The 20,107-nt window shown below is 47.9% G+C and overlaps 1 protein-coding gene across 7 annotated transcripts in view; it reads right to left on the reverse strand.

The window, feature by feature from the left end:
• Positions 1-2,527: 2,527 nt before the first annotated feature.
• The window catches only part of RAB11FIP5 (RAB11 family interacting protein 5), a 42,319-nt gene continuing 24,739 nt past the window's right edge, over positions 2,528-20,107 (reverse strand). For 2 of the 7 annotated variants that reach the window (XM_062574923.1, XM_062574924.1), the window contains 3 exons: positions 15,541-18,198; positions 8,413-8,599; positions 2,528-7,079 (listed from right to left, as the gene is read on the reverse strand). In XM_062574923.1, coding sequence (XP_062430907.1) covers positions 6,870-7,079; positions 8,413-8,599; positions 15,541-18,198 — 3,055 coding nt within the window. In that variant the 3' untranslated portion in view covers positions 2,528-6,869. Of the gene's footprint in view, positions 7,080-8,412; positions 8,600-15,540; positions 18,199-20,107 lie in introns of those variants that run through there. The other 5 variants (XR_009958324.1, XM_062574925.1, XM_062574926.1 and 2 more) reach the window with 5 other exon arrangements.

Below are 20,107 nucleotides of genomic sequence, written 5' to 3' on the forward strand. Positions count from 1 at the left end.
TACTCCTTATCCCTCTACTTGCAGTGTGATTTTAATCCTCATCCTGAAGAGCATATAATCTAGAATCTGCTCTTTTCTAAGCGGGGTCTGACACTGCTTGAAGCTCTAACAGTGTTAGAAAATAAAAGTTGTTATGACTAATACTTTAGGAGGCAACTCTTCCTCCTTTTCCAAAGGTTTCATTCTATATTTCACGCAAGTAAACACAGCAAGATTGTTAGGATTCTCCAGTAAATATTATTATGCCATTTAGATTCCAAATCTTCTCTCAGTCTATGTACAAGGCAAATCCCCCTCCCTTCCACTGCAGTTAGAGCCAGATAATGGATACAATCCCTAATGTTGAGACACTTAATGTTTTATAACAACAGAGGGGAGAGAATCTGTTTATCTTAAACTACATTTGGAGTGACATAAGACTATCACTTTTTTGGTTGAATACCAGAAAGAACTCAACTCTTTGGATGATATCAATCTAACTAGATACATTTAGACTGACAACTCACATTTCAGTGGCTGGGGGAAGAAAGGGGAGTTTTGCTTCCCTAGATTACCACTGTTAAATCAACATTTCTTTCCATTTTGGTGGTGGGGAGGAAGGAACAGAGCCACCAGCTATTGTTTTTTGACAAACTTGCTCAAAGGCACATTTCTGAGTCTCAGGTGGTCACCCAACACGTGACAGCCGGGCACAGGACTGGGCTGAGAGCTCATTCTCAAGGAAAGCAACAAGAACATTTCTTGATGGCTTCCCTCCGTAAAGTCAGGTTTTAGGAAAACTCAGGCTTTGAGCAAGAAACCCCGTCATTTTTTTTCCCTGCATGAACAGAAATTTCACAGGAGTCCCTGGCCCTGAATCTGCATTCAAGCTTTCAAGCAAGCAGAGATATGTAAGTGTATACATCTGTTTTAGCAGGACTATGGCCTCAGATTCCCCTTTTTTCTGGCATGAAAAACTACAGTTCCACGGCCTTCTTATTACTGCTGCTCTGCTCTACCCCATGTGCCTCTGCAGCCAGGAGAAACCCGCATGAACTCAATAACTTCAAGCTGTCTTTACTTAGTATAGTTTTTCAGAGGGTCACAGTTCAGCCCCCCTGATCCCGAGAGCAGCACACTGAACATTTCCTCCCCAGCAGATCTGGGCTCTTGGCACTAACATGATCCCCCCAGACAGGTGCCGGGTTAGATAACTGACTGCAATCCAGATGGATGAAAAATAAACTGGGATTATAGCTAACGAAACACTCTTCTGTTGGAGCAGCAAAGTCATTTACCAAAGCTTAAGGGGAGTTAATTTTTTTAAGTAGAAGGCATAAATTAAGAAAAAAGCAAGCCTTGAGGAGGGAAACAGCTGATGAGTAAAACAGGTGGGTGGGATTAGGACAGAGAAGCTGGAGGCGAAGGTCTCAGCTGGGGATCAGTCCGTACTGGCTGTCCGCACACACTGGCTTGTCACCGTAAAGCGTTACAGCCACCCCCCTCGGAGAGGCGATATCCTTGCAGGTCCGTAAAGTCTGTTGCCTTGCAGAAGCATGATCCTGTTTTTGCAGGTGTTGCCAGGATTTTGCACTGAGCCCTGGCTCCCGCTTACTGACTGACTGCTGATGAAGTTGAACAGTATTTGACCAGCCTTCTTTTCCCAAAGGACCTTTTGAATCGCAGTCACCATTTTACCCTTTCCTCCTCACACTTGTTCCAGGGGAATGTATCACACTTCAGCCTGTTTTGCCAAAAGCACAAAGGTCCTCTTCAATGCGTTCCCAGGAACAGCAGTGCTGACGGAGCTGGGTTTCCTCACCAGGCCCCCGAGGCTGAACTCTAAGGCACAAGATGCAACCTGAGCTCCCCTTTCCTCCTCCAGCATGGTGCAGTTAGGGTCTCTCTCCTCAATTCAGCTGCTAATTTTTCACAAATCCTCAGGAATGTAATAATAACCTCTACCCTTCCGCTCCGTGTGGTTAACCTCCGCAGCACACAATGAGGGTGTTGTAGGCACATCTGATCCCCTAGGGCAGCAAGGCCACCCAAGCCAAGTGTCGGCAGCCTTTCAGCCAGGAGCACCGCTGTAAGGCGTGTGCAAGAACACGCGATGCTTTAGCCTGCTCCATTAAAGCACCGCACAGAGCCGCACCGTGAACGAGACCCTGTCAACTTGAAGTGTAGGAGAGGGATTATGGTGCTATCAAGTCCCAGGTCATTTAGCTTGGGCCCTCACATCAAAGCGGACTCAGCAAAAAGCTGGTCTGAGCTCTAACCCGTTGGGTTTACAGGCTAACCCCTTTGAGATGCACTAACCAGCACAGGAAGGAGCAATATTCAGAGGGTAATTCTGCAGCAACAACCCCCCCCGGAGCCTCCACGCAGCAGTGGCTCCTTTGGGACTGTTAATTATACTTATGCAGTGTGGAGAAACTGCCGGAGAAGTTAGACACCATCATCCTACTTCAGAAAATACACAGATAAATGTCACTCATTGTCCAAGCGCTATCAGCACAGATGCTGTTGTCAATAAATTAGAAGTATCTAGGAACAGCTTGAACAACTTTTATTTTTTTAAAGTGCTTAAAACGTAAATAACAAGCTTTATAAACATTAGTTGCTACTATTAAAACATGAAACACACAGAACCTACTTCCTGCATACATGAAGTACAGGGAAACCAACAACCCCAAACACCCCAACACCTCTCCCTCCAGTTTCAGGATGTTTTTCCACCCCACGTTTATAACACAAAACAAACTCCTGTTTCTTCACAGACAAGTCATAATGCTGAGTTTACAAGACACTGTTCAGTATCCATATCCCTTCAGATTTTTTCCAGTTTCAGGATATAATTTGGCTTTTCTTCTGTCCCTCCTTGTAACTCTGGGTCAGAAGAGCTAATAAAGACAAAAATAAATCACATGACCAGAGTTCTTTAAAATCAAAAAAAAAAAAAAGATGGGGAGCAGACAACAAAAGCAGAGCACAGCTGTGACTATTAGCATACTGCAGAAAAGCTATGAAACAGTTTGAATGTGGAAAGTGAAGGACAGATCGAGATGCAAGACAAAAATACAGATTTATTGCAATTGCCTTGTTTAAAATGGCACCACTGAAAAGCTGCTACCAGCACAGGCAGCTTCATTAAAATAGTTTCATTTGGCTCAGCAAAGAGCAACATCATTCCAGGTGTTGTCTTGCACATTGAGAAAAGTACTGTTCATCTCCCTGTTTCTGCAAATAAATCACTAAATGTGGATTTGAGACATGAGAAATGTTAAACTTTAGAACCTTTTCCCCAACTCTTTATTTTGCTCCCTCTCTAAAAGAAGATGTCTAGGTGCTCCTTTTCTGGTAACTTAGAGGTTTTAACAAAAAAAGTTACACAGGTAGACTCTGTCTTCAATGTTATTCCGTGGTATAGTCAAGCCTTGTTTGTGCTTATGCAGAGAATAAAAACTGTTTGGAGGGGAAAAAGATTACAGCACAGTAGGGTGAAGAAACAAGAGAACAAAGCCAACAGCATCTTTAAAGATGTCCTTTGCTAAACACAGTTGTCATTCATAGATACCTCTGGACTTCCACACGCTCTAGGACAGACATGAAACATCATGGAAGCCTTGGCTGTCATTATCACTCTTTTTTTTCCCCACAGCCCCTGTCTAACGTGAGAAGCTAAGGTACCCATGTTGTATCCCACCACCATGACTGTGGATGACCCACCGCATCCTTTGGAGATGCTCTGCTATTATAAAGTTGAGGTGTGAGCATTTCGGCCCAACTTGCTTTGCTGGCTTTCTAACCACGTCTGACATGGAGCAGATTCCGGTGGTGAAAGGCAGTCCAGGGACCACACCGCTCTGTTGTGACGCACGGAAAGCAGGTCACAGGAAGGAGACTCATATTGCTGAAAAGGCCATACACCTGATACAGTCTTCTGTAGCTCTGAGATAAACTTGAATATATAAAGTGTAATACATTCAAGCTTTGGAAAAAAGGCAGAGAGCTGACTAAGGCAGAGAGGGGCTTACAGAGGCAGTTAAATGTAAAGGAAGAGAGAGAGAGAGAGAGAGAGAGAGAGAGGGAAGGCAAGAGGCAGGGAGGAGGTGTAGCAAGCTCTTAAAAACATTGGCACTTGTGTGTGGGGAGCACCTACAATACAGTCATCCTCAGAAGGAGACATAACCACAACAAAAACCTCACAAGAGCAGCCAGGAGGCAAACGGCCCCAAAGGCATCCAAGGGGAGAGGACTGGGGTGCTGCTGGCACCCTGATTTGGTCTCAAAGGCGTTTCTTCTACTTTGCAGGTTGGAAGAGCAGTTTAAAAGATGGCCTGAGGCATCTCCCACTGTTGACCATTCATGAGGGAGAAGTCCAGGGAAGCAGCTGTTCTGCAGAGAATGGAGAGCCAGCAAGGACAACTGGTTCTCATATGGTATTTCAGCTCTACACCTCCCCTCTTAATAAGGTCCGTCTGACATAAGCCCGTGCAGCTCAGTATTTTTGTCTTTTGTTGCGGCCACCCCTTCTCCTAGCCTTCCTTCCCATGCTACATGGCTATTCTGACACTGTACTGCTTTCTAGCTTTCCACAATGCCTCCCTGCCTGGTTTTAGGTAAAAAGAAGGATTCTCCACAAGAGATAAACACTCAGAAAGGGAACTCAGTTCTCAGGTCAGGAGATCCTTTGATTGTATAGGCAACAAGTAGTTCTTGGTACTTTATACAAAGAGGGACAAATACAGGCCCTTACACCAGAACATAAGTCCCCTCTATCTGAGGCACAAACAGAGCCTCCTTCTCATACAGTGGTCCACAGGCTAGATATGACCAAACGTTACCAATAATGCCAAATCTCTTTTTAAACTGATACTCCTTACTCCAACAGCCCTCTCTAATCTCATACTTTGAGTATGACCCAATACTGTCTTTATTCAGCTGTATTTTATCTTGGAACATTTGCCATGCTCTTCCCTCCATGTCATCTTTTAATATATGTATCTCCCATGTCACTTGCATTCTTGCCAAGGACCAAAATCACAAAATTGCAATTAGAGATAGGAAGGCTCTGCTAACTGCTTCTAAAAATAAACTCACTCCTCTCAAATTAGCAGAGAAACAAAAGCTGGTCAAACTGAGTTACCCTGAATGGAGAATTGGATTTTTAGAGCCTTTTTTTTTTTTGTAGAAAATTCCCCTTATTCTATTGCAAAAGGCACAATTTTTTAGTCACGGTCTATGTTGAAACAGATAATGAGAAAAGAATATAGAGCTTTAAACAAAATCAAGTAACTTTTGAAGATCTACAGGAGAGAGAAGGTGTCCTACATGTAAAGACAGCTCAAGTCCTACAGCAACTGATCCTTTCAGCCAAAAGCAGACAGAGCAAGAGAGGGAGCTGCTTCCTTTACATATGCTTCAACAGCATCTCCAAATCAAAAGCTACACTCTACTCCCACATGGCCAGAAGCATCACTTGTCAACCTCAAACTAACATCACCTGCAATTATTAAACCAAGTAAATCAGAAGGCTTGATATGGCTGCTCAACAGTTAGTAGCAAGAAGCATTCAACTCCTGACAGCTGGCCTCAACCATCTAATAGTGGGCCCAAGTCATCAGAGGCCTGATGTTGGTGTGCAGATTTGATGTAATCCTAGCCATGTTATTAATACTGGCTTTTAGATGATCTACATCTTTTACTGAATTGCTAGATTTTACAGAATGTATTCTCACGTATTTGATGGATGTCTGGCTTAACAGGATGTCATGCACAGAGGGATGGATTGCTGGGCAGTCAGACTTCCTTTCCCACTAGCTTCTGTCCTTATGGCATTTTCCTGTTGCATTAAGAAAGTCAACACAAAGTCAGTGGTGGAGAGGATGGGGTAGCTAGTGAAAAGCAATCCCTGTGAACACAGGAAAGGGGGAGTGTAATACTGAGTAGAAAATTCAGCTGTGGTTTATACATATGGGATTCCCCAGTGCATACTGGTGCCAGCCAGCCTGGTGATGGGTTGAGTGGTGTTAGAGAAGAGCTTCTACCATACTGACATTGCACAAACCACCACTGGCCCTTCCTCCAGATTATGAATTTAGTTTTGAGCTGAATAACTAAGGCAGCGTCACAAATCTGCATGCACGCAGTGAGGGTACCGACACAGCTCACAATCAGGCAGTGACACTGGCTTAAGTCCTTTATGGCCTCCAATTCCAACACTGTCACTTTCTGTAGCATCTCAAACATGGTCAGGTACAAAGAGAAGCTGGCTCTTCAGATGGAGACCCTTCAATATGGGGTATGACACATGGGACAGGAAGGAAAAGAGGCATCCAACAGTCTCTTCCCCTAGCTACCCTGCCCAGCATCCTCAGTGGACAGTAACATGCGGCTAGGCCATTGCCAAGTTTAAGTATCCTCAATACAGCATCAACTAGTTTAACCCTGTCCATCAGCCAGGATATACCATTTCAGAGATGTGGAGGAGGGTGGGCAGGAAGAGCAGCAGTAGCAGGATGAAGACAAGGGCTAGGCGGCCAGTTTCTGACTCCTAAACATCCATGAACCACTTAAAGCACTAGCAGGATGAGTGCCTAAGAAGATGCCACTTGGTCACAATGACAGGAACCAACGGAGGTACTGGCCTCCTGGGGAGGACTCTGCTCCTCCCCATTGGGTGGAGGACAGCCCATCACCCTACAGTTCCCTAGAGCCAGAGCAAGGGAAAGCTTGGACTGGGAAGGAGCAGATAACCTTTCCTGCTAAACTCTGCAAACTTAAGCCATTGGAGCCCTCTTGTAAGAGGAGGGGGGAGTGCAGGGATGTTTGTAGCGTGTTTATTGGAGAAGTGCCCTAGGCAAGTGATGCTGGTCTCTGCAGAGAGGTTACTTGGTCTTTCCATCCCCCAGCGGGATCTGGAGAAGTGTGGGAGACTGTTCCATGATGCGCACCAGCAGCTGGTCAATGTAATTCTCCAGTTCATGGATGTGTTCCTCCTTCTTGCTAAGTTCCTTCTCCTTCTGCAGCAGGAGCTGGATGAGTTCATCATGGGTCAAGTGATAATACTTGGCTGACTGGTCTGGTAAGGTGGGATCCTATGGCAGAAACCGAGAGAAATATTCAGTGAGTTGAATGAAAACTACTGCTCCCTCTAGAGTTTGGAGGTACAGCACCAACCAATGCAAACAGTGTATCTTTCTTTTTGCCAAGTTTGACCTAATGGGCCCGAGACCATGTGCAGCTATCACTTCATACTTCTACAAAACAGCTTTTCTGCATGTCATACAATCACACAGAAATATTGGATACAGAACAGCTGCACAGACAGGTGCAGCTCACACGGGGCAGTTCTCCATATGGCCAGAAATGACCACAAAGCACTTCCATTGGTGAATCTGTCTTCATCTTAGACGTGAACAGGGTTTCCCCAAGGACTGTTTCAAACCTCTGTCCCCCAGCAGTTAGAAGCTAAGGACACAACAGAGCATGATTAAATTAACCTGGCATAATGAAGCCTAGTATTAACTATTCTTTCGCCTTGGGGCTTCCTCCTTCCCCTGCAGCTGAAGGCAGATCTAGATGACGGCAGAAGAGGAGAATAAAGACAAGAGCAGAAAGACCCCTCAAAAGTTCCCAGAGAGCAAGAGTCCTAGGGAGGTCAGGTCCCCTGGCAGAGCTGGGGTCGGCCAACAGGCTGGAGTAGCACAGGGGAACAGGACCCAGCCAGATCTTGTCCCGGGAAAGACAAGGTGGTCACAACCTATGACTTGAACTGCCTACAGAGTATGGCAAAGGGCTTATATAGCGGGAATGCAGTTGTCCTTCCATCCAGGTGAACCGCAGCAGCAGCATTTTACATGCTTAGCTGGGGAGGCAAGCATGGAATGGCAGTAGTCAAGAAGTCAAGAAGGCATCCCCACGGGACTATACCCTTAGATGTTTCACACAGATGTTTTGCTTGCCTCAACATGCCAGCATTTGAGACACAGCCAGACAAGCAGTATTTTAACAAGGCTCCAGGAACCATTTTCCCTCCATCTCTACCAGGAGACAAAACCCTTCAGGCCTTCAGTCAGGCCCAACCAGGCAGCGATCACATCCTTCACCTTGGGAGACGTTTTGCAGATACTGATATCTTGCAGATAACCAGCCATTTGCTCACATACTGTACCATAAAAACTCAAACCAAAGAAATCATTGGGAGAAGAATGAGGGGCTGACAAGGATCAGTAGCCATGTCATGGAGGAAGGGGAGAGTCCAATGGGACTCTGTGCAAGTAGGATTAAGGATGTTGTGGCTAATATACGTGATTCTGTTCATGCTGTAGCAGGACCCTGTTTTACATCCTCTAATACCAGTTTTCTGCTCTCTTTGTCACCAATAAAGCAACATCATGAGGAGGTGAGAATGTGGCGGTGGGATCCTACCTTTAACTTCTTTGAGTCTGTTTTTTCTGGATGAGAGAACTGTGCCATGGGCTGGACACTGCTCGTGGTAACTGTTTTCAGCTTCTCCAGGCCACTGCTCAGCGCAGTTGTCAGGCTGGACCTGTGCTGCTTCTTCTCACTGGAGACCTCCTGCACTGCAGCACTTATTGGTTTCACTGGATGAGGACTGAGGAGAAAAACGAGGTTGAACAGTTAACACCCTGCACAGCTGGGAGTGACACTGCTGACTGTCCCTAAGGTTTTTATCGGTATGGGACCTACTTATCTTATTTAGTCAACTCCACACAACTCAATCCTCTAAGCATGTGCTCCTCAAAGCTCACCTGCTCTGAGGAGAAAAAGAGGAGCCAGAGTCCTGTAAAGCAGGCAGCCCAGAGAGCTCTCCAGCACCATCTCCAGGCAGAGATGAGATCTGTGCCAATATAAAGCACGAGGAAACTGCTCAGCCAAGACAGACCAGGACCTCTGCACACACCTACACTGCTCAGTCCGCACGAAGAGCACTGTGTGTCCTGTCTGACAGGCCTCAGCACAGCTAGGGGAAATTTAACCCAAGTCCAGTGCAATCAGGGGCTACTATGGCCATTGCCCAGATGGGTATTTTCCTGTCTAGGAGCCCCAAGATTCATGTCTGGAGTTACCATTGACAATTCACTGATGATCCTGCACCACTGCAACCACCAGTTCCCACTATGTCTAACACCTGTAACCTCTTCAACCTGCCCACCCCAAGATGCAGGCTCCACCGCTAACTCCCAGCAGTTATGTAACCTTACATCAGACCTTCAGGATTACAAAGGCAAAATTGTTTTCTCTCCTCCTCCACTTCACATCAAAGGGAAGCTCTGCAAGCCACAGTGCCATAATATCAGGGGCCAGCTGTAAGCTGGATGTGCTGCACAAAGCAATCAACCTCACCATCCCATGTTGACCTCTCATGCAAAGGCACTGAGCTGTAGGCATGAGGACTCACACCACCAGCCTTGAAGGCACCACAGAACTTGTCCTGTGATAAATTAGCCAAAATGGAGGGTAAAGACACAATGCACCCTCTTTGCCAACTATAAAGGGATTTTATTTTCATCTATTTTTGCCTCACTGTTCATCATAGTTCAGCTGTTTCAGTTCATCCAGATACTTCCCAAAGCTTCACGGCTTAACCAAAGAGTGTTTATTTTTCAGAGTGATGGAAAGAGAATTGACCTGATGCTGCTTTCCTACAAGGATCAGTAAGTCCTGTGTGCCAATATTCAGAGTGTAAGATCTTCAAATCTACCCAGGAGCTCCACAAAGCTTGTGTGCTTGTCAGGCACAGCAGCTACCCTGAAAAGGGAATTCATCGTACCTGCTGTGCAGCTAGTGCCGCAGGGGAAGCAGAACATCCTGCATCCGAGGAGCTTGCAGCGCCTCACCTCTCAAGCAAGGCAGGCAAGCTTAGTCCATATTCACAGATGGGGACCTCAGGTGTTGGTGGCATAGGTTGTGGAAGGAGTAATGCCCACAGTCACAGTGGGAGCTGTCAGCCAGGTTGGGACAGACCCCTCAAGTCCAGCTTGTGCTCTAAACTACTAGGCTAGGCTTTATTTCCATTTCTAAAGCAGAACTTGTTTTTTAAGACAGTCAGCAGTCCTGCCTGAAAGCCATATCTATGTAATAAGTTAAGAACTGTCCCTTGTGAGAAGAGAAACATTCTCTCAGAAGCCAACACAGCTTCTATGTTCTAGCAGTGCTGTGGGATGCTGCCACAACAGGAACAGAGCAAGCAAAAGAGGGACCTTTTCAAATGTTAAGATCACAGTGCACAGCACCTACTTCCAGGAGACTGTTCGGGCCCAATGGGATTTTGGAAATCAGCCTATCTAAGCATGCTTGGGCCATAGAATGGAGTATCTCCTCCTACTTCTGAAGTCCCCAGGCAGAGAGAAGGTCAACCCTCCTGGACATGTTCTTGGGTCCTTTCACACACAGTCAAGAGTCAAAACTGGGTCTTTGCCCCTTCTGTTTCTGATTCTGCTGCCCATCTGGCAAGGTTAGACTCAGATGGGAGAAGAAATGGTGTTTTAACTCTGCTCCACCTCAGAGCTGACCAGTGAGGCTGGAATGAAGGTAGTGTGGATAGCCCAATTCCTAAGGCTGGTGTCTCCATGCCTTGTCAGCTGTGACAGGATCAGGATGTACCCAGAAATTTCCCCATTGTGCTGATGAAGCACATCCAGAAAGTTCTCTTCAACAATGACAATGGCTCCTGTAATCCATTTTCTAGGAGAGGAGAGCAATCATAGCCACCAACCAGTGTCAAGAAGCCAAAGCATTAACATTCCATATCAGATGTGTCCAAATACAGGGACGGAGTCTAGGTTTCACAGACAGCCTGAAAGGCTGGAGAATGGTCCTACGAGCCTTTGCAGGAACCCACTGACAAAGTCTGGAGTTGGAGAAGTCACCATTCGGTATCTATCCTGAATTAACATCCTTCACCAGTACAGCTGCAAACACCGTGACACTATGCTAAAGCGTTTGAGGAATTAGCTACATCCTTTTGTTATGACACAAAGCAGGGTGAGGAATGGAGGCCTTTTGGAGATCCTGAACAGTTGCTCACTGCTGGTCCTTTAAGAAACAGAAGTACTGGTCCTGTTTGCTTGAACTTCTGCTAGCTGCAGAGCAGGAAAGGTATTTTTTAAAAGATAATGATCTCGTTCCTTGCCATTGCTCCCTAATGGCAGGAGATGCTAGAGGCTGCAGGGCAGTGCATGCATAGCTCCTGCTGAGCAGAGCCTGGGGGCTTGCCCCCTTAGCTTGTCACTCAGAGAGGCTCCAAAAGCAAGAGGCATGCCTCCACCAATGTCGCACTCCAGACAAGTTGGGCACCAAGGTACATCCATGCAAGCAGATTTTGTTTCACGCCTGATTGATCTGCCAAGAAGTTGGATCTGTTTCAACCTGCCAGCATGAGTGTGAATTTGAGTAGAAATAAGTGATCACACCAAAGACCTGCCTAATCCACTACCACATCTCCATGTGACCACAGGTGAGTACGTCACGACAGATCCTCCTCATTGTTATGCCTCTGCAGAGATCCAACCATGAAGCCTTGCACTCTCACCAAGCAAGCAGGGGAGCAGTGAGGAACTGGCAAAGCCTCAGGACATGACTCCTCCATCACCAGCAGGCTCTGGCTCTAGCTCCCAGAGACACACTGTAGCTGAAACCCATGCAACCGACGCTACCTTTGCCTTGACTTGCTGTCCAGAAGCAACCATGGTGATCAAAGTGATCTGTTCCTCCTGGGTGGCAGATGGGACATGAGCATCAGCCCTCTTTGTGGGGAGAGGAGTGAGTTACAGCTCAAGGCAGCAGCTTCCAATCCTGCTCTCAAACCTTCACTTGTTTGCATGACTGCCTGAAATTCTTACTCTTTTTGTATTGCAGTTTCCCTAGATCTGTCACGATTTACTATGCTTTTTATGACTGAGATAGAGGAATGCCTTCCCTGCCAATCAAAGCACCTGGAGACTTTCTGATGAAGTGACAGGTCAGAAGTTTGAAAAGAAGTAGCTGCTAGAAATAAGACTGCAAACTGACTTTTAATATCACTTCAGAAAACTGCCTGGGTGAATCCTTTGTAAAATGTATTTATATAGAATCCGAGTGTCATATTCACTTTGCTATAAAATAAAACTAAGTTATCAATATGGTAAGAAACAGAATCCCCTAAAAAATGAAACAGAACAGAGAAGGAATCCTCTACCAGCTCCTGGAGGTGCTGTGCCAGTATGTGACAAGGGCAGTTTGGAAGCACTGTGCCAGTATTAGAGAGAGAATCTCGCTCTTTGAGAGTTCAGAGGTTTAAGATGAATCCTAACAGGTTTAAGATGAAACACCTCAAGACTAAAGAGGTACAGCCCTGGCCCCTTTCCCTCTCCCCATCTCCTGAGCAAATCCTGTGTTGCAGCACGGCTTTCAGTGATGCTCCCAGGGTCATTGCTGAGCACAGCAGAAAAACTGGAGGAACTTCCCTACAGCAGTTTGGAAATAATGTCTGTATCTTCCCATTAAAATGCTTCTCAGAGGACACAACAATACAGGACAAATCCAAACAAGTTAGTATCCCAGTTTCTAGTGGACAATCTGCTGTGTCTGAAGCAGCACACAGCACCTGAGGGCCTGACCTCATTCGAGAAAGGTCTACAGGAGGAGAGGAAATGACTGAACATGAGAGCAGCAACTCTCCTCCTAAGTCTATCTGTGGCACCGCTGTGGCGGTGGACATGGCAAACCTCTCTCCAAGTGGCAAGAGCTCCACAAGGATGCCAAAGACCAGCTGGTGACTTGGCTTGGAACCTCGTGTTCAGGAGGTTACAGTTCTGGTGTGCTGTCAACATCAGAAGGCACAAAGCAGCATGTGGCAATACAACCTCAGCACCACTGTTTCCAATCCCATCACCTGCAAGCACCATAACCTGCTGCAGTGGTCACACATTTCACAGTTCCTGATCAATTTGAAAGAAGCTTCTTAAGTGCTAAGCTTCTCCACAGCAGGAGAGTTCCCAAATCACTATTGTGGCCTGTCCTTTGGGTCCCACCTCTACAGGGGAATGTGACCAGAGAGGCCTTCCCAGCACTGAAATTGCTCTCCAGCACTTCCCCAAAGGGTGGAAAGAGGAGGCTCCACACACCTGATTGTTGTGATTGATGCTTTGAAGATCCTACCTTACCCAGTCACTCCGGCTTTGTGATGAGGGCCCTCCCTTGCTGCAGGAGGGCAGGGAATGCTCTGCCAATGCAATGAGCAGGCACTCTTCTCGACACAGGGTTTCCCAGCTGCATCTTCAAATCCAGTGCACAAGGAGTTGTTCCAGGAGGAAACAACCCCCAGCTCACTGTGACCAGGCAGTCCCCTGGCCAGTCTAGGTGGAAGACGCTGGCCCAGTCCACACCAGCATCAGTCACAGATACCAGTTTTCCACTTGACCTGCCATCTCTAACAAGATAAGACTAGCAGAGAGCTGCTCTGGCCACTGAGGAGGGGACACAGCTCCCCATACCCATTTTGCCATCCTTCCCCAAGAAGAGCAAATGATATCACTCCATCAGAGACTCCATGGATCACCTACACCAGAAACCAGCTCTTCCTTTCTCTGATGGAAGAGAGACTTTTTTCCCAGTAAGCCTTCAATTCCTGCTCTTGGTTTGAAATCTTTTCCTTCTTCTTCTACCTCTTCTGTACCTTATCTTTTCTCTTTTTGTACCTACCACTGACCATCTGATTACAAGATGCTTTTGGAAAGCAACATCATAGTGACCAGGAGAAGGGCCCTTCCTCCTTGCCTTGCTTCCCCCATGACAGCTGGGGGGAAGCACATATCCCTAGTTCTGTAATGAAGTGCATGTCCTCAGAGCTTCCCACAGAGGCCTCAGGTAACTCTTCAAAGATTCATGAATTACAGCATCAGGAAAACATCCACATTTTACAGGTAGAGAAACCATAGACATTGAAAAACTTCTCAGGCATGTAACATGACAGAACCCAGCTCAGATCTGATGACTTGGATCCAAGCCCAGGATCCTCCTACAGGTCTGTCAGGCCTTGGATGGATGCACAGTCAAGTCCTGAGGTGACAGCAAGTACGTAATATCTAGAGAGGGTCCTGGGACTGCACTCCTCATTTCCTAATTTTACCCTCTGGGAGTGCAGGACACTTCTCTTTCCATTAACGAAAATCAAGAGGTTTCTGTATACTTGCTATCTGTAGATTTTGAACAAGGTTATCTGTAGGAGAATAAATAATCCAATTAAGAAGGATATAAGGTTTTGGTAACAAGAAAGGAAAAAGAAAAACAAAGCAAAACAAAACAAAAATCATTTAACAGACCAGTCTGTTGTTGGTGTCTCCTCCTGGGATTATTTTTGCATGCCAGACTGACCCTCAAGCCAGGGAACAATCCCCATACAGAAGGACTACAGCTCAGGTTAACTTCCACTGATGCCATTCTCATATGCTACCTCTTCCTAGGGATGTGGCCATTACTGTTCTTAGGCCAGAAGGGATTTTATCATTTCAGTGTCCCCCTGAGGCTCCATTTTCCCTTCTGTCACAGCAGTGAGGCAGATCAGACCAGTGCTAGAAGAACCAAGTTCCCTTGGTTCCCATTTAAGCCATAAGAGCTTCCCAATATAGAGAGCTTGATCCCTGATACTCCAAGCACACGGATCCCATGAAAATCTTCTGCTCTAAGCAGACTGGAGGAAGGTGTACCAGGGAAATTAGATGAACTGGAGAACCTAGAGCAAGAAGACCAGAGGCTTTAGACTCAGCATCCTCCTCTGCTTCACAGCACTTCTACAAGCTGAAGACTGATCCAGGAAGAGGCACAGACCTTCTTTTCCTCTGATACACCGTCACACTACCCCCTGCCCCTTCCTGTTATCCTCAAGGTTAAGTCCTATTCTCTTTACCAACAGGCATCTTGGCAGGAGGGAGGGGAGAACGGCATTTTGCCACTGCTCCAGTGAAACTACTTTTGCTTCGGCTATGGAGAGAAGAAAGTTTTTAGTACCTGATGGTCATTCTAAAGGGAAAGAAACCAAAGCTGGATTAATGAAAAGGGAAGGGGCAATAGCTGCAAACATGCTATGAAGGAACTCATGAGAGCATTAATGGCTGGAAGCTCTCCAGGCAGATATGGAAAAGGTACCTATTTTGCAAGCACAGGGAAGATGATGGAGCCAAAAATAGCACTGAGTGAAATGTGGCTGCAATTCCACTGTGGCTGAATTTTCGGCTGGAGCAAATCTTGAATGCATTTGAAAGCGCTCACCCTAGTTTAGAGCAAACACAGGACACCAGTGGCCATTCTCCACCCTGATCCAAGAGAGGTAAGGGTTTAAGCTGTTCAGGCAGGACTCTCTGGGACCACAGGTCTTCACTCAGTATGGGAAGGTCAGGAAGAGAGGACATGCAGCAACACATGGAGCCTCCTTTGAGTCAATAAACTATGACCCACTGACGCGGACTCAGGGCCCACCTAGTGGCCCCCCAGTAGAAGGGAGACAGGGTTAACCTCTACCAAATACACACCCTTCGCCTTCCCCAGAGTGCTCACCTGGTTGTCTGCTGGAAAAAGGGCTTCTCAGCTGGCTGTGTCTCCCTGGGCAAAACCACGAGCGCTGAAGCTTGTGTGTCACCGGACTGCAGCAAAGGGCAGGGCTGGGCTGCTGCGTGGCTGGTCACGGCAGGGACCTCACTACTTGTGGGGCACGCAACAGGGGAAGGGAAATCAAACTGTTTAGGGTTAGTTGCAGCCACGGGGAAAGGGGTGGAGAAGGCCAAAGGCTGGCTGTCATGCAGGAAAGGAGGCTTGCCTAGATGGTCCTGGGGGAGGTTAGTGAGCTGGAAGCCTTGCTGAAGAGCTTCCTCATGGAGGTCTGTGAAGCTGAAGCCTCCCTGACCAGGCCTTTCGGGTAGTACAGCTCGAACAGGGAGGGTGTCTGGTGGCTTTTCCACAAAGGGATTTGTTGGGGTATTTAGGCTGACTGCGGAAGCAAAAGGATTGCCCAAGGCCAAAGCATCCTGCTCACTCCTCTTCTCTGCTCTATCTGGCTGCCAGAAATCAGCCTTCTTGAAGTCTATCCTGCAGTCTGCTGACCACCTACACCATGGCCCCGGTGGCCCCTCGGGCTCACTAGACGAGTGCCTGCCCTCCTCTGCCTCCTGGGGAGGGCCCGCCACCACCTCAGGGCTGTGAGGCTCACGCTGGCCTCCTGCTCGCTTGCTGGGGCCGGCTGCTAGCCCGCACTGCCCCTCACTGTCTCCCCACACCATCTCCATCTCCAGCTGGGGCAGACTCTCCCCATGCGCTAACCTTTCAGGTCGAGCAGCCTTGCTGGGGCCTGGAGGGCGACCCGCCGGCTCCTCCAGAGCCGTCCAGAAGAATTCCGGTTGGCCTGAGTCTACTTCAGAAGATGGGATTAGTCCTGAGGGAATGAGCTTCTCAGGGAACAGCTCCTGCTCTGGGGCAGCCAGCCACTTGGCACCGTCTGCCGGCCCAGAGGAGTGTATCGAGGTGAGTGGCTGCGGCTGGGCGGCCCCAATTACTGCAGATAAGCTTGGCTGGCTGGAGTTCCCATCAGCACCTGACAGGTCTAACCCATTGAGGGAGAATTTCGATGGGCAAGTCTCAAACTGCTCAGCCACATCAGTCTTACTTCTCTCCAACGGGTTTTCCCCCAAAGAGTTGTTCCGTTTTGCCAGCTCAGGAGCTCTTGCCTCCAAATTAGCCGCCAAGTCCTCAGCAGCAGAGCTGGCATCTTTGGTGATTGGAAACTCACTCCCAGGTTCAGTTCCCATGGTGCTGAGTGCAAGCAGGCTGGGAGATCCTGGGACAGTGGGCTCACAGCTCAACTGGGCCCCTGGCAGCTCTGTTTCCACTTTGGGGCCCTCTGCACTTTCCTGCTTGTCCTCATCGCCTTGCAGCTCCAGCTGCAGGTTGGGAGTGTCCTCCTCACCTTCCTCTCTGCTGTCCATGGTTGCGAACCGCCGCGGAGGTTTGGGGGGTGGTGCAGCCATTGGCACATCCGGGCCAGCTGCCGTCCCCTCCCTCTCTTGGATATCAGTCTGTGGAGAGGGGAACGTGTGTCCCTCAAGAACGTCTGGGCTGACTTTTATACGACTTTCTCTGGCCTCTAGTCGCATGCTAGCCTGCAGCCGGTAGACTGATGTCCGTATGTCAAACATTTCTTCTTCACTACCTGCACCCTGGAGTGCCTTCTCTGGCTTGGGTGCCATGGGGAACTGTTTGACCACCACGTTCCTAAGCACCCGTGGGGGTACGGCAGCAATGTTGCTCCCAGGAGGTGTTTCAGAGGGATTCTGGGGGGTGAAGTTACTTCTGGGAAGCATGCATGTAGCAGCGTGAGAACTGCTCTTCTCTTCAAAGATGGTTTCATTAAGGAATGGCCGTTGTTCAAATGTGCTCTCCTGATCTCTGTGCTCCCTCTCAAATGCATTTTGGGCACTTTCTGACAGATCAGAAGCCGTTTCGGTGGCTATGGTCATCCATCCATTTTCCCCTGCACTAGTGAGTTCTTCCTCCTTACTATCCTGTTCCTCCTTGGCAATATTTTCAGCAGTTAGTTGTGTTGATGCTTCCTTCTCCCCTGGATTTCCTGATGCAAAAGTGGCTGTCCAAACTGTAGGTGTGCTGCTTTTCCTCCTTCCCATTGACCCTGCAGACACAGGGCTCAACACATCTTCTATCACAGTTGCTTCCTGGGTTGTGCTCACCAAGTTCGCCCCTACGTCTAAACTGGAGAAATTTGTCCAGGACCGTAGACTTGCAGGCATTTCACTGATAATTTGGGAATCAGCTTTTTCAAATACCTTTGCCCCATTCTCGTGAGCCAGGTCAGTCGACCTTTCTGTTGGACTACCTGCATCTGGATCATCAATGAAAGCCATGCCCTCCACTGCTACAGAAGCAAATAAATTTTCTTTCTTCAGTTCTGGTTTGAGCCTGCTGGTAGCAAAGGCATCAAAAGTATCGTCCCACTCGGAGAGGGGAGGAGGAATTGCAGGTTTCTCATCTGGAGGAGCAAGGTCTCCTTCTGCTGGGGGAGTAGTTTCTGGAACAGGGACACAAATGCTTTTGGCTGAAGACTCCCTCTCTGGATCTTTAACTCTTAGGGAGGCAGAGGGACTGCAATCCTCAGAGGAATATAAGCTCCCAGCGACCTCTGTTGAAGCATGCGGCCCAGACGGGAAACTAGGGAAAAAGTGAGTAGGTGAAGGAGAATTTAGTACCTGGTCAGCGAGGAGGTCCTCAAAGAAAGGATTGCTCTGCAGGGAGTTGAGGAATGGATTGGTAGGGGACAAGCATCCAGATTGACTTTCTCCAGTAGCGGGAGATAGGTTAGAGCTAAGCATGCTAGCGAGATGGGCTACAGCAGCAGGAGGAAACTGGGCAGGGGAGCAAGGAGAAATATGAGAAGGAGCATCTGAGCTGGTTTCTACCTGAGGAGACACTTCCAGGCTGTGGAGGGAAGACAAAACAGTCCTCCTGGTTAATGCTGTGACAGAGCTGTAAGCATACACCACATACACTACAAACGCTTCAGTTCAAAGCAATGCAATGATCAAATACATACTCTTCTCTCTTGTTAGGCAGAGCAATGATTATGGAGTAAATGCATGGAAAGGGCATGCACTACAAAAAGGAAAGAACAGCCCTTGTTTTAGAATGGTTTTCTGAATTTCCCCCTTCTTGCTTAAGCAGTGCCTAAAACTCAGGAGTTAGAGAGGTTTATTCCACCTCCCATGGCCCAAGGACTTGGCTTATTCTTTGTCCAGATGTTGGTGTGTACCGAGGGCAGATGGCGCACGAGAAGCCCAGCTGAGCTCTTGGCTAAGGTCTGCTTAAGCCAGTAAAAGCATCAGTAAGAGCACACAAGAGTAAGTCTTTCCCAGTTTGCTCCAGTGGCTCGTTATTTGTTTGGCTACATATCAGGAAGCCAGTGGCAGTGGTGCTCTCTCTTTCACACGCGGGAGAACTAGCGTGGCTACTGGTGAACAAGCAACAGTAGCCGAGAGGGACAGCACACGGCCAGGACATGGTACTGGCACACAAAGGACTCCGACCCTGTTCTCGACTCTGTCAAGCCTCCCTGGATGCACTTCATCAAGTCACTTCTAGCCTGATGGCCAAAATGCCCAAGTCCCTACATGGGATCCCAAGAGGAGGGAAGGGTCTTGGCACACCCTAAACAGACTTCTGATCTCCTTCTGCAGACATATTTTCCCACTCAGCCTGAAGTCAGGCTACCTGTTTTTTGATGCCTTTTTAAGAAGGATTAGATTCACCTTTCTGCTCTTTTGGGAACTCCTCAATCAGCATACTCGCCACCACCAAGGACAGCATTGCCAAGGCTAGAGGAGGCACGCAAATGTTGCCTTTCCTGGAAGTTTTCACAGCATGAAGAATGAAGTTTGAACGTTTCACACCCCTGCCAGTGCTCTGAGTGCCATCTTCACTCTCCCGATCCCCCTCCTCTTGACTTACCACTGCCAGGAGCCATCAAGGCCTCCTTTCCTCCTAGTCCTGGCCCTACAGTTGAGACATTCGGCACCAGCAGTGAAAAAACGAGCTATATATTACTTAATTCTTCACTGGCCACAACTGCACACCTAGATGTGGCCAAAAGGTGAGGGGCCTGCTTATAGGAGAATTAATGGATGGGGAAAACAGTTTTTACCTCTCTTTTCAGCCATCAGGCCTTGTGAAAGACAGAATAGCACTGCTTTGCCAATACACACAGCGTGCCTCATCATCTCCAACCCTTGAGCTACACTTTGGTATGAGCCTGCCTCAGTCAAGCTGCTTGTAGGGATCACAAGCAACACCAGAAGGTAACCCAGGCTATGAGCCCCAGGCCACCCCTACTCCTGCACCCCTTCTAAGGTGCCTGGGCTGGCTCTCTGCAAGGACTTAGCCTTCATGGAGAGCCAGACCTCTTCCCGTGCAGGACTCATGTCCAGGACTCACCTTTGCTAAGCTCCTTCCCTTCTTCCAACTGTGTTCTGTCTCTGCTAAGGGAGCACTGCATTTTTCCCCATGAAGCCATAACACTACAACCAGCTCAACCATCAGTCTGGAAAACATCTCCCCCTCATGGTCT

The sequence above is a fragment of the Rhea pennata genome, chromosome 4, assembly GCF_028389875.1.
Source record: "Rhea pennata isolate bPtePen1 chromosome 4, bPtePen1.pri, whole genome shotgun sequence".
Classification (NCBI taxonomy): domain Eukaryota; kingdom Metazoa; phylum Chordata; class Aves; order Rheiformes; family Rheidae; genus Rhea; species Rhea pennata.